The sequence below is a fragment of the Pleurodeles waltl genome, chromosome 5, assembly GCF_031143425.1.
Source record: "Pleurodeles waltl isolate 20211129_DDA chromosome 5, aPleWal1.hap1.20221129, whole genome shotgun sequence".
NCBI classification, from domain to species: domain Eukaryota; kingdom Metazoa; phylum Chordata; class Amphibia; order Caudata; family Salamandridae; genus Pleurodeles; species Pleurodeles waltl.
The window spans coordinates 688,702,545-688,717,666 of record NC_090444.1 but is presented as its reverse complement, the minus strand read 5'-3'; the positions used below and the strand labels follow the sequence as shown (position 1 = coordinate 688,717,666).

The 15,122-nt window shown below is 41.7% G+C and overlaps 1 protein-coding gene across 4 annotated transcripts in view; it reads right to left on the bottom strand.

Moving 5' to 3' along the window:
- The window catches only part of REV3L (REV3 like, DNA directed polymerase zeta catalytic subunit), a 948,974-nt gene that overhangs the window by 343,615 nt on the left and 590,237 nt on the right, over positions 1 to 15,122 (bottom strand). For all 4 annotated transcript variants that reach the window (XM_069234598.1, XM_069234599.1, XM_069234600.1 and 1 more), the window contains exons 15-16: positions 10,569 to 10,651; positions 2,992 to 3,117 (exon numbers count right to left, since the gene is read on the bottom strand). In XM_069234598.1, the coding sequence (XP_069090699.1) occupies positions 2,992 to 3,117; positions 10,569 to 10,651 (209 nt within the window). The remainder of the gene's footprint in view (positions 1 to 2,991; positions 3,118 to 10,568; positions 10,652 to 15,122) is intronic.

The following is a 15,122-nucleotide window of genomic DNA, read 5'->3' as shown; positions in this document are numbered from 1 at the left end:
TTTTAAATATTAATGTCTCCCCTACGTAGGATTGTAGTAAAGAAGGCACAGTGCATGTTCATTTAAAAGCAGTACATGTAGAAATGTAATGGTAACATGTCCTTGCAGCAACTGGCACCCAAAAGCTCCTTTTCACTATTGGAGATCTACCTGTCGTGTGCAGAAAACCAGACTTCAGATTAAAATCCGAACACTGTATTTTAGGAATGGATTAGCGAGAAAAATCAAACAACTATTTGTAATAGCTATTCAAAAATTCAATTCAATTGGTAAAACAGATTTTTAATAAATATTAAGGAAAAATTACTTTCAGAAAGTTACCCTTTTCTGCCAGAACTGTCAGAGGATTACTTAACATACCTCTGTCAGCTCCCAGTCAGTAATGAGTCTTTAAATAGGTGTCAAAAGGCAACAATAGGCTGATCTGAATGGGCAGAGATGACTTCTCTGAGCTTGGCAGAATATGCAGAACAAGGCTTGTGTGCCGTTTTTGACACCACAGTGCCAAATGCAGCTAGAAAGGTTGCTAAGCCACATACAATATTTGGGGTGCACTTAAAAGGAAGTTAATAGGATGTCAAGACAATTGTTGTATATCCACTGTCTGTTTGCTGAAGAATCCTATCTTTGGTCTAACAGACTGTGTCCACTGTCTCGTTGTCTAAGAATCCTGTTTTCGTTCTACTAGACTTCTATTCTCTGGATTTATTGTGCATACAGTAGCTGCCCCAAACTGGATTATATGTCAGACGAAGGAGGACACTAGTATTCCCATATACACAACTCACACACCCAGCCTTCAGAGCCCAAGTTTAGTGTGCCCAAAAACGTTCGCTATCTGGAAAGCAGCCAAAGTGGGTAGGGCTGGCCCTGGGAACGTTTACCCCATTTGTTAGAGCCTGCCCAGGAGTCAGTCCCTATCTTGTTCCAGGCATAAATGTGGTATCTCCAGGCACCCACCTCAAAAAGCTGCTGGGCCTGAGGGAGAACAATAGAGGAATGAACCTGCAGTCTGTGACATGAGAGTTTCCTGTAAGAATGGACAAGCTGTCTCCCTTATAACCAGGACAAAGATGCAGACTACAAGGGTCACATCACTGACAATGTTGAAGCGACTGGGACACCTGCACTGGACCATGCTGATTACCTCTGCGTAACGCTGTGGTAGTCTCCAAGTGCTTCAACTGAGGTCCTGGGGAGCTTTAGAAGTGTACTCCTGAGGTGGATTGGGACTTAAAGGACTAATATTACAAGAAAAGAGAGTTCTGGAAGGGTATCAACCACATACAATCTCCCTTGTACATGAAACTATAACACAAAGTGTAAGGGGAACACTTGGAGCAGAGCCCTCTGGCCCTATTCACAGGTGAGAAGGTCACCGTCTTGGTGATCAAATTGTAGGCATGGAAAGTGGTAGTGACGTTCGAGTGTTCAGAGACGGTTGGGGGAGTTACTTTTACAGATTAGGTGGTCTCGCACACATTATAGTGTCATGCTTTATCATTTGACCACCTACCCCCACCAAGGTAAGATGATTCCACCTGGGCGGACTCAACCTCATTGTTAAAAGAACTCTGAGGGAGTGCTGAAATTTTATCTGTCTAGATTAAGCGGGGATCCAGTTGAAGGGGAATAAATGCTAAAATTACCTCACAAACCACATGTACAGTTTAATATTTTAATGGGCTTTTCTATTGTTCTGCATTTCGCCTTCCTTACGGTTTTAGTACTGCATAAATCCTTCCCATATTGCCTGTTTGATCTATGCCATAAGTTAACAAGGAGTTGAGCTAAGGTTAATTTAGTGACTTTGATGGTTCACCCTGACAAGGGTTATGTTTATTCCTTGATGTGGGTACTCAGCCATGCCAAATAAGAATCCAATTACGTGCAGTAACTTTGTCCTGCTGTCAATTGTAATGTCACAGTGCATTTATGCTACGCCACGTAAATAAGAACCAAACAAAACACTTAAATGAAACAAAAAGTAGTGAACCAGAACCAATGAAGATCACAAAACAACTCTGTGCACAGCTTGAGTGCAGTCATCGTTTCTGGGTCTTTTGCTCCAAGCCAAGTACAAGGCCTTGCAGCCAGAATGCTGGAAAAGAACCAAAGGAGAGTTGGAATGTCATCTCAAAACCTGCCTTTTGAGCGTCAGAAAGGTAAGAAATTAGGGCAGTAGGAGTCCTCCATGATACAATGATCACAAATTAGATGGCAGCAACAGCTCATCCACACTAGAAGAGTGCAAACTAAAAACAAAATAATAACACACATGATTTACAAAGGAAATGGGTACTTTCCATACTGAAAATATTATGTGCCTAACCAGTCCTGACCTGTCATATTCATTAAGTAATTATGTGTACTTCAGTGATGTAGTCAATATTCTTTTAATTTTAAATCTCTGTGATGAAGACCTCATGAAAATCTTATGCTGTGGATTACTTAATGAATTTGTGATGCAGAGCATTTTGTACCTCACAATTGTTAGGCAGTTGCATTACCTCACACAGTCCAAAGCTGTTGTGCAGAACTAGACACACTGAATTTCACAATTGAGCAGCAGAGTACCTAATTCATCAAATACTTATATACTGCATGACCCTTCAGACTTCACACTATGTAGCTACCCACATACATCATTATATATATTTTTGCTTCAACTTGTAAATTTGACACTGTTTGGATATGCTGCCTTTTCTCATATAATACACAACAGCCATATTGCTTATGTGACACTCTATATTAGCTCATCAAACAAATGTGATGCAATGCATTGCAGTGGATCATAACAGCAATTTGTGATACAGCACAATTCAAGAATGCCCTCCAGCTGGATACACCACATTATCCAAGAAAATTTAATCTTTGTGGAACATTGCATGTTTTCCTGCATTTGCCATGCAGTACATTAACACTCACGTCTCACATATCTGATATAGTGAACTAGCCCACAAATGCCATGTCTCATAATGCAGTACATACCTCGTGTAATGCTTTGGCTTCCTGCAGATTTTGAGCAGTAACTTTGAAGCCATAGGAATTATTCAAAGTAGGTCCTTCAATCTGAGAATTTTCTTTTTTTGTGCAATTTACAGCAGCAAATTGATTCTATTGAGGAAGAGTAAAAACATAACATTAGACTTGTTTAAGATCTAGTTTAATGTTCTCACTAGGGAGACACTCCATGATGGATCATAGAGCTCAAAAGACAGAGGCAGCCCACATAGGTCTAGGAAAACCAAATCAATGCCAGACAGTCAGGGTATCCGAAAAAGGAAACTTTACATAGTATGCATGTTAAAGAAACTCATTTATATGGTGAGTGGTTGTCATGAAAAAAAATGACAGATTCGGCCATCCTGAAGTAATGGTGGAAAACGCTAATACATGAGATGCGACATCTAAAATCAACACATGTAGATCATCTAGCACTGGCTGTTGCAATTAGCCCCTCATTCACCTCCACAGTTTTTTTGTAGAATTACATTTATTTAGCTATGTGATAACTTATGATTTTGCCCCCATTAGAATTCGAGATTATTTAAGAGCCCTGGTTTTCATCGAAGTGTTGCCAGATAGTACAATGATGTAGATGCACTGTCTTTCTGAGTTGGTATCCTATAGTTATCAACCCTGGTATCCTCAGATGTACCCTTCAAGCAACAATGGTAGTTTTGATTTCAGCTCAAAATCTAATTTGTAAGTCCCCATAATCAAGGTGAATGAGCTTTGCCATTTTTTTTTTAAAAATCAATAAATCTTATGCAGCTCACTTGTCGCTGCTTTCTTCATATGATAAATTTTCCATTTAGCTCAAGGGCATTTAACGGTGTATGCCCGTCAAAGGAGCTGGATAACTTCCTAACTATGGAACATCAAAAACGTCAACAATATACTTGGGTAGTTGAAAACAAATGAAAATAGGGTCATAAAAATGAGTAATTCCTTAGCAAGAGTAGCCAGATTCTGAATAGCCAAAATTACTGATCAAGACATTTCATTAGCAAAGTTTATGTAAAGCTTCTAAGGAGTGCGAAAACTTGGTGCTTTAGCCAGTCACCGCCAGTCAGGACAAGAAAAGAACGCATTATACCTGCACTTAAACAACTGCAGCAGGTTCTTCAAACATAAGGATTTTATCCATAAGATGTCAACCCATAGCAAGGATCCCTTTCTAGGCAAACATAAAATTAAATTCAACTCTGACTAACATCTTCATGCTTTTCGCATTACTAAAGAAATTATAAACCTAATACCGAGTAATTCCTTCACATCTTTTCTTAATTCCTAATTTGCGCCCTTACCGTGAGTTGACCAGATTTAGTGCACTGTTGAGTACACTTGGCTGTATGAAAGTGGATACATCCACATTGATATTTGGAAACTCTTTTTCAATAATTACGTTTTCTGGCATAGTTTTTCAGGCACAGAATATTTTAATTTTGTTGTGTGCTAAAATGTATAATCTTACAGGGTTGATGTATGGGCTATTGGAAATACCACTCCATTGCTTTTCCTTTATAAGAAAGGGTACTGACTGACATATTGCCAGGAAATTAAACAGTGTTCAAATTGTGGTGACACACATTGAACATTATTAAAAGAGAAAGCAGGCTGACGAGGGAGACTGTTGTTGGAGGGCATATCCCTGGGGCAGGTGTCAACACTACAGGGCTTCATGGCCTGTAAAAACATACACATATATTCACTGATAAAACAAAAGGTTAAAGTGATGTTATAGTTTAAGTGTTGGAATACGACAAAAACTAACATTTACAAACCAACTGTCACTGAAATTCACCAGTTATAATTTAGTAAACTAAATAAAACTTGCCCCTCCACTATGGACTCTTCATGACCTCACATTTTACATGTTAATTGACATTATTAGTAACATGACATCATTGATGCCATCACACACGCACTGTGACACTATTCTTACTTGGTTTGTGAACTTAAAGTAATTCAGCATGCTATATATAGGAAGCTGGCTCTGTATATACTATATCAAAATGAGCTATAGTGTGCACAGAGTCCAGGGGTTCCAGAAGAGGCTTAACAGAGGCAATCATAGATAATACTAATGCTCTATTTGTGGTAGTGTGGTCGAGCAGTTATGCTTACCAGAGGGTAGTGTTAAGTATTAACATTACGTGTTAAGCATTTGTTGTACACACACAAGCAATAAATGACTTAACTCCAGGCCAATAGGTTTTTATATAGAAAAATATTCTTTTGTTAATTTATTTCTAGAACCACAAGATTAATTTAGCAGGTGAGCACATCACATGAAAGGTACTTTGAATAGTAATACTTAGGACTTTGAATAGAATCAATATTTACACTGTTTTCTTTAAAATGGCAAAAAGCTATTTTAAAAGTGGACACTGCAATTTTCAACAGTTCCTAGGGGAGGTGAGTAGAGTACAGTTTCTGAGGTAAGTACCACAATTAATGGGTTCAGTCTCCGGGGCACAGGTAGCCCACCGCTGGGGGTTAAAGGCAACCCCAAACACCTAGGACCAGCAACACAGGGCTGGTCAGGTGCAGAGGTCAAACAAAAGCCAAAATAACGTGGGTGCCTATGGAGACAGGGGGTACACCGGTTCCAGTCTGCTTGCAGGTAAGTACCCGCATTGACGGAGGGCAGACTCGGGGGTTTGGAAGAGTACTGGAGGGGCCCCAAGTAGGCACAAAAATCACACCCTCAGTGGCACGGGGGCAGCCAGGTGCAGGGTGCAAACAGGGTGTTGGATTCTCAATAGAACTCTATGGAGGGACCCGGGGGTGACTTAGGCGCTGCAGGCAGGGCACAGGGCACAGCGGGGCCTCTCGGGGAAGCCACCGACTGGGCAAAGGTGAGGGCTGCCTGTTGGTCGTTGCTGCACTGGTGGTCAGTTTCTCTCAGGCCTGGGGACTGCGGGGGCAGTGCTTCTCCATGCGTCGGATATCTTTGTCCCGGGCAGTAGCGGTCAGAGGGGTCCTTGGGATTCCCTCTGCAAGCGTTGTCATGGGTGTGTAGAGAGGTCAGCCCAGGGTGAACAAGTCGTCTGAGTCGCCTGGGGGTCCTCTCTGGATAATTGGTTTCTCTGAACATAGGCCGGGGGTGTCGAGTGCAGAGTCGTTGGGCTCACGCTTCTGGAGTGAGGTGAGAGACCCTTTAATGTTGGTTTCTTGGTCTTCTTTTTGGCAGGTCTGCTGTCCACAGGAGTTTCTTGGTCCTCAGTGATGCAGGCAGTCCACTGGAGGCTTTTCAGGGGTCACTGTTCCTGCAGAATGCGTTGCTTTTTTTCTTGCAGCCTTTTGAAGCAGGAGACGGGCCGGAAGGGCTGGGGCAGAATCAGTTGTTGTCTCCTTCTCTTCTCTGCAGGGTTTTCAGCTCAGCAGTCCTTCTTCTTTCTGGAGGTTGTCAGGAATCTGAAGAGCTGGGTTCAGGGTCGCCCCTAAATACTACATTTAGGGGTGTGTTAGAGTCAGAGAGCAGCAGCCAATGGCTACTGTCCCTGAGGGTGGCTACACCCTCCTCCTTGTGCCCACTCCCTCTGGGAGAGATAGGGGGGGAACATCCCTATCCCTATTGGTCCTAATCCTCCAAATCAAGATGGAGGATTTCTCAAAGAGGGGGTCACTTTAGCTCTGGGCACCTTAGGGGTGGTCCTGGAGGGGGTGACTCCTCCTTGTTTTTCTCATTATCCCTCTGGACTTGCCTCCAAACGTTGGGGCTCGTCTGGGGGGCAGGCATCTCCACTAACTGGTGTGCCCTTGGGCACTGTAACACCAGGCTTGAGCCTTTGAGGCTCACCGCCAGGTGTTACAGTTCCTGCAGGGGGAGGTGTGAAGCACCTCCACCCAGGACAGGCTTTGTTTAGGACCACAGCGTGCACAAAGGCACTCACCCGATGTGGGCAGAAACTCATCTGGAAGTGGCAGGCTGGCACAGATCAGTCAGCCTTGTACTAGCAGTCGGGCTAACATACAGGGGGCATCTCTAAGATGCCCTCTGTGTGCATTTTTAAATACATCCCACACTGGCATCAGTGTGGGTTTATTGTGCTGAGACGTTTGATACCAAACTTCCCAGTATTCAGTGTAGCCATTATGGTGCTGTGGAGTTCGTAATGACAGACTCCCAGACCATACACTCAGTATGGCTACCCTGCACTTACATGTCATGAGTAAGATAGTATGTGAGGTCATAAGCAGGACATTGGAAGGAGGGGTGAGGGAACGCAAGGTAATGTTAGCTCAGTAAACTACAGCTGGTGAATTTCAGCTATTTGTTTTTTACATGCTAGTTTTCATCTTAATTCAACACCTAAAGTCAAAGCAACTTTAACCTTTGTCCTTTTCAGTGAATTTCTAGGGTTTTTAACATAAGGTAAGCTCTTTTTACCCCACATAACTATAATGCCACTTTAACCTTTGTTTTTTTCAGTGAATATGTATTAATATATTTGTAAAGGTAAAACAAATATTATAGTTAGGTGAAAATGTAATTTAGAAAACACTAAATAAAACACTGAAATTCACCAGTTATAATTATCACAAGTAACTATACCTTCTGCCCTAAAGTGACCATCACTCAAGCCATCTCAATTCACAGTGTTGCCTTCAATTATGTGGTTTCAAATTTGCAGTGATATTATCAATGTTATAGAACATCATGAGTCATGTAATAAGTGAGGGAATAAGTAGCATATGGCAAGGCGTTCGTTGTTGCCATTTGCGCCATCCAGCACACGTCAACCTGCCCTGGATTTGCCACCTTTGTGCAGCCCTACCTATCTGGAGCGTGGTGACTCAGGGTCCTTTATAATATACCATTGCAGGCGCAGTGTGCATTCATAACCGTTTCCTGTTCAGCACTAATACCTCTATGCATTGTACACTCACATGTACACCTGCATTCAAGCACACACACTCAGTCTGCATGCACTGTTCAGAACTGATGCTTTTTTATCATTAACCAGGGAGTGTTATTTTAAATCACTCACACTGCCAGCACACACGCTCTCTATGTACTACACAACTGTTCACTCCATGCAAGCACACATACACTCAGCACATGCTTTATTCACAGATGTACTGCACAGCACTAAATCTCGTAAATGATGTATTCCTCTTGGCATACATACACTCAAGTGCATGTACTACACCACACAGTGCTGCCACATCTGCATACCTGCATACTGTACACCCACCCCCTCCAGGCACAACTAAAACTAACCCAGAGCCACTACTCCTGCATTATGGAGCAGTCCACATCTTAACACACAGCAGCAGAACTTTTAAAAAGATGAGTGAGCCTGAAGGCCTCACTCCAGTGATACAGGATAAAAAGGTCCTGTTCACTCTGACTGATCATTACATGGTATGCGGTCACCACCATGCTCATGCTGCGTAACTCCTGGTGAAAGTGGTAGTCTTCCACCACTATGAGAATAGCACTTTGGCCCCACCCTGTCCAACAGGGCCAGAAATACGTGAGACATGCCTACGTCATGGTGCACATGCATGAGCTGGGGTTGCCTATGACAAAAAATAAAATAAAATCAGCACTAGGGATCCAGACAACAATACAGGTGGGCACTCAGGGCAGGGGTACACCTTTACCATGCAGAGGACTTTTCTGTCACAACACACACCAATCAGCCCTCACTGTTTAAGTCACCTGTTGTGACATGCATCTTTAGGGTTAGCAACATGTGTTGACTCTTACCCCTTTTATCATGCCCTAATGGGATCCTAACTTGGTTCTCACATTTCTTATGGGCTCCCCCATTCAAGCTCCTACACAACTGTCATCTGAGACTTCTAAGATGGTTTTCATAGTGGCCATTACATTGGGCAGGAGGGTCAGTGAGCGTCAAGCTCTTTCAGTTAGCCCTCTTTACACCAGTTTCTACCCAGACAAACTGGTTCTTCAGACCACTGAAGGTGGCAACTCCATTCCATGTCGGTCAAAACATGACATTGCCAAAAAAATTCGTTCCACCTCATTCTTCCAAGGAGGAAAAGAGGTTGCACGTTCTGGATACGAAAAAAGCTTTGTCTTTTCACAGTGAACAGATTCACATGAGTGGAAAAAGGCAAGACTGTTCAGAAAAGAACCATCTCTTGATGGATGGTCCTTTGTATCGAGATCTGCTATGCACTAGCCAAGAAGCAGCCTCCTGAGGGCTTGATGGCCCAATCCACCAGGGCCAAGAGAGAGCGAGTTTGTTTGTGAGATTGTGTAAGAGTGTATTTGTGTGTGTCTCTCTCACTCTCACAACAGATTAGAAAACCTGTTGCAGGACATCATTTTATACAAAAACTAAACATACTGTATGTTTGTTTCCGCTTTCCTATCCCATTAGAACATTCTAAGTCAGATACATGGAAATGTACACAAAGTGGCAAAAACATTTGCATTCTGCACATATTTAAACAAGTTACTAATTTTTAAGTCTTGCCTGTAGATAGTTTCAGCTGTCTGTTATTGAAGATCTATTATCTACAAAATACATAATATAGGCTGTGCTTTAGATCAAACCCTTGCTAATGATTAGATGGCTTTATTGTCCAACTCAGTTCTCTGCCCCTCACCGAATCAATGCCCTTTCTCCCTATTCTTGTGTGTGACTAGCACTGGATTACCTCTTCTCTACAGTGCTTCTGAGCTGTATCCTTTCACTAGTGAAGTAAAGGACTCCTTTTTTTTTTTCCATTCAGCACTTCTTGGAAGAAAGACGTCTTTCACTGTTCACTCCCCCGTTCATTTCCCCCCAGCTTCTGCATACCAGTTCTACCATTCTACTTTCACTGCCCCATTTGTCTGCTGGCCATTTAAATTATATTTTTATTCCGCTTCTGCCGAGAGGGCCCACACCTTATATCCATCTGCTTAACCCATCAATCTTGCCTGCTGCTCTCCAGTACCTCCATCGTCCTCATCACACTCACACATCCCTACTTTTTCCAGGCCCTCTAACTTCACTTTTAGGGTCTCTAACGCACTTTATTTTTTATGTAAAAAAAAAAAGAAAAAACATCCAAGATGGTAACCATGTGCGTGCAAGCATCATGTTTTACTGGTAACCACTTTGGTGTTGTTGCTTTACAGTTCCATCATGGCCTACTGCCACTTCCAAACAGCATAGTTAAAATATAAAAATAACATGCTTGAGAGTGAAATGGAAAGAAGCAATGGCAAAACCTACAAGTTGGCACTCGCCTTTAGAAAGTCACATCTAATGGCTTTGCCAATGCTTTTTCATCAAAGGAGGAAAGGAAGAAATGTGATCTCACATACTATTTAAAGTATGTAGGACTTCTAAGTTATGGCACACATTTGTAAAACACATTGCACAAATATAAATGATTCTAAGAAAACAAGTTAACCACAGGGTTCTCAAATTACAAAGTAAAAAATAAATAAATAAGTATGTGCCATTTTAATGAAGAATCAACAAACAAACCAAATATAGGCTATACTGGTTTCTTATGCATCGATCTAAAGGGAAATAATGCATAAGTATAAACAATGAGGTCCACAACAGAGACAGCTATTTGCCCACCTTCAATTGAGTGGTTAACAATACTCTCCGAAGTCTGTCAGGGCCATCACCTCGCTTGTGTTTCAATCTTTTTAATTTTGGTTCTGGAAAAAAAAAAAAAAAGTACGCAAACAGAAATGTACAAATACATAGGTATGTTCAAACCAACATATGTAATCCATATCTATAAATATATACATAGCCCAAACAGCAGGTTTTTCTTTACTACAGTGATGTGGGACTTATTGTTCAGAATTTACTCGTCTGAAATATATCCTCAGATAGCCCCTCCTGCCTTAAGGTAATAAAATAACGTAACATACCCTAGCACTAAAGAGACATTTTTAAGGAGTTTTAACAGCAAATGTGTATGTGATTGATGATAATGTGCCTAATCAGATTTGGTGGATAATGCTCAACTGTTTCAATATGCTAAGTTACTAGTTTTTGAAGAACTCAACACGATCTCATAGTACAGTCACTGCACCGGATCATTACACAAGATCAAGATAAATTGCCCAGCACCAGTTTGATAAGTTTCACATGACTGAAACAGCATGCTCATCAGCGGGTTTCTGAAGGCAAAGTTATAATTTGTAAATGTTCTAACAAAGAATTGTGGTATTCATTGAGAAGTTTTCCCACCTCCACTTTTGCTCTTCAGCCAATAAACTAAAACTAACAATGGATCGTTTATTTTAGAAAACATGCAGTTTGGTAGGGATGACATTTTGTGCAAAAAATGGGAATGGCCAAAGTCCCAAAAGGCTCCATGCACTAGGTAGGGTGATTAAAATGTAATACGAACCATGAGAAAGTTTAATGAAGCTAGTGCAGAGAAATTTGTTTTCTACATTTCATTAATTGAAAAGGCAGGTTTCTATATTCTGCAAATGTCATGAAAGCAAAACTGATAAGGCCAAGAAAAAATTAGCTTAATCAAAGTTAGAAACATTCAGCACCAGTATGGGTTCCACTTACTGTGCAAAGTTCATAAGTGGATAGAAAAAAAGTAGTTTTTATAACATTGCTTAAATAAGGTGAAAATCTCAACTTGATGTCGATAACAGACATAGATGTCTGACTTGCACAGTAGGGGAGGATATAGACCACACCTTAAAAACGACCAAAGCTTTCTCTGCCAGAATTAACTCTCACCCCCCACCATAAATGTGTGTCTTCAAGCAATATATTTTAAGTTCACTGCTGCCATCAATTCATCAGGCAATTGCTACAGGATTCCCCTGATCTTATTGGGATTAGTTCTAGCATGGCCAATAGTCATATGCTCACCCATAAAAACACACATCTGAAAACTCGGCTTATTATCTGTTCAGAATGTTTATGAAGTTCTACATGTCTCTTTTCAATTATTTCAGAGGGCTTGACAGACGTGAGGAATACAATACTCTGGTAGGAAGCTAGAGGTCAGGTGGTGGGCAATTTAACTGTGACCAATTACCAGATGAGTTAATTTCACTTTAACGCAGATTTGAATTGTTTAGCTATACAAAGAGTTGAAAATCGTGTGTAGTTAGGTCTGGATCGCCGATTTAGACATAAGGCTTTCCAGTGTCTAGATCCTTGACCCACACTAACCTAGGTGTGTCTCACCCTCTTGAATGGTAGTTGACTGATCCGATTGGTGGACACTGAACAAAGTGGGATCGTTTGAGTGTAGTGGTGTACCAATGCCTTTGCCCCAGAGAACTTTATAGAAGACAAGACAATACAGATTCAGCATTTGCTACAGAGGGGGACTAAAAAGGTGCTACTGCCAATGTGTTTTCTCTACCACAGAAAACAAGGTTTGATTAAAGTCAACCAGAAGTGGCAAACAGTGTAATCTGTCTTACAGGGCAAAATATAGCATTTGCACTATGAAGGAGAACATTTGTTTTTTTCATAGAGTAGGGGTTGCTGAACAACCAAATCCTTCAATACCTTACTCAGACATGGCAGGGTGGACATAGGGTGGTAGCTTGCATGATCAAGGGGGAAGCTTTGCAGCTTTTAAGAGGTGAGCTTCAATAAACCCCTTCAATTGTTTGGCCACTATAATAGATGCAAGAGAGGCCTTGCCTTAGGTGGTGAAAAATCTTCAGGTACATTTTCAAACGAAGGTCTCGCAAGGTTAAAAACTTGGGCACTAAGGCCTATTACTCCATGCAGGCACTCTCCAAGGGGCAATGGTTTGTGCTGCATGCCTAATATACTTAAAATGAGCATTTGATAAGTAACTATAATCCAATGTTTTCCCAAGGATGAAAACAGTTGTGACATATCGAAGGTAGTGACATCCCACTAGCTGACATTCTGCAATTATTAGAGCATATAGCTCCATAGCCTGTGGAGATAGATCACACTATGTTTAGGCATTGAGTAGTTTCAGTGGGGGTCTTTGAATTCCAATGTGAAACATAAATAGAAAAGTACTGTATATAGTGACTGAAACATGCACACTACATCTTAATGCAATTAAGAATATTTAGAACTAACTCCTCAACACCACTGTTTTTCTGACACCCCTGTGGGAGAGACTGTAGAGATCTTCTGACTATACAGCCGTGCAACGTTCTTTTCAAACGTTGCAGCTTTTACTACAAACTCTTTTCTTTAGAAAGAGCACTTCTAGTTCTGCTGTCTCTATGGAGACCACCACGTAGAAGTGAACTACACAAGATGCTAGTTACTGCATAATCAAAATTCTCGGTCCCTGAGTTTACTGCGGTGTATGAAGAACTGACCACTTAAGCAGCGTGCTTGCTAGCTAGCTATTTTTTTTTTGTTGCAACATACAGACTTTTTATCTGGCTCAGAGGTCCCGTTGTGAAACGGCATGGGCAGGACCTGGGCTTGTCCCCGTGGTCTTGAACTCCAAATCCTCAGCCTTGTCTGTTGGCAGAGCATAATTTTTATTATTACTTCATCAACGTTTGCTTTTCAGTGCTATTACTGAAATCTAAAACTTTTCCAAGCGAGTTACTAGATATCACCTACGACGGCTGCTGCTGCTTCACTGCACTTAATTTATTTTCTGTGAGGAACAGCAGTAGTTTATCTAACTTCTCTAATTGACCAGTGCATAGTTCCAAAAAGAAGCACTGAGAAACTGCCTGTCCTAAGTGCCTGTAAAGCTGAGTCTGTTTAAACTCTTGTTTTATGCATAGCATCAACAAAAACTACCACCATTTCATACATCACAATAAGTTTACCCAGCAATTTGGGCATTTCATGCACTATATGTACAAAATATACATATCTCTCGCAGGATTAGCCACAAAACTGAGCAGCTGAGCCTCTCTCCCTTCAGTCCCTCTCTCTACATGTAGTGTCTAGATGCACCCCTGTCCCTGAGCCTGACTATGTTTGCCTGGTGACTGAGTGTGCTTGGTGAGTATGCGCTCACAGTCTAAGCTGTAATAAGTTTGCTACAATGCCCAAACCTTTCAGAACTTCTCCGGGTAGGCCTCTTGCTTCACAGTCCACTCTTTCCACTCCACACAATGCATCATACCAGGTACCCACTGAGTGTTAGACGGAAGGATGGGGCTTCCCCGCTAACTCTCTATGTCTCTCTTTGCTATGCAATAACTCAACAAGCAAAATCGGAGTTGCTTTCCAAGGAAGTCTACATCTCTCAGTAGTTTAAGGACTAGGAACTGTGGCATGGATGGGATATGGGCTCCTAGTAGGTCTGTCAGCTCAGTGACCACCTCTATCCAGTAAGCGTGCACAGCTCCAGATCGTATGCAGGAAGATGCCTGGTGCCTCCTCACATCATAGACAATTGGGGGTTTGTGGCGTCCCCATTGTTAATAACCAGGAACTAGTATAGTAAACCCTATAGAGGATCTTGTGATGTACAAGCCACAGGCTCATCTTGATGGTCACTTTGTGGGGAGGCATCAGTGCTGCCTCCCAGTCAATATCTTCCATGGGCTCTAAGCCCTTCCCAATTGCTCCGTAAAGCAGTGTTAGTCACAATGATACCAGCTGTGTTTTATTCTTTTACTCTTACAGTTACCAATCTGAAGGTAGAACCCCCCCCGTCAGATTGTACTGGAACAATCATCCTTGGCTGAGGTTCTATGTGGTCAGCGTGACTTGGATGCAGTGGTCAAACCTTTGTAAGCAAGAGAAAACTACCTCTAGCTGCCTCCATGCAAATCTGCAGCAGAAGTAAACCTGTGTTTGCCACCTCTTCAGGCTTGAGAGCCTCCACTGAGTCTTCTTCGTTTGGGGATTTTTCCAAGGCAACATTTTATGTCTGTACTATCATTTTGATTATGATGCTAAATAAATTAATGTTATTTGGTAAGTATGAGCTTGAAGGGCAAGGAGTAGCTCCACACAGCACATCTTGGTATGGTCTATAATTAGTGATGAAGAGTAGTCAACCATGTAATGTTATGTTATGTGTATTTGTAAAGCATGCTAATCACCAGCGAGGGAATTCAGGCAATTTACAGGTGGGAAGGCTGCTGTCTTCTATGCGATTTTAATTCAAAAGCCAGGTCTTCAGCTTCCTGCAAACTGCGAGAAGTGATGAGGAGGCTCTGATCTGGTTAAAAA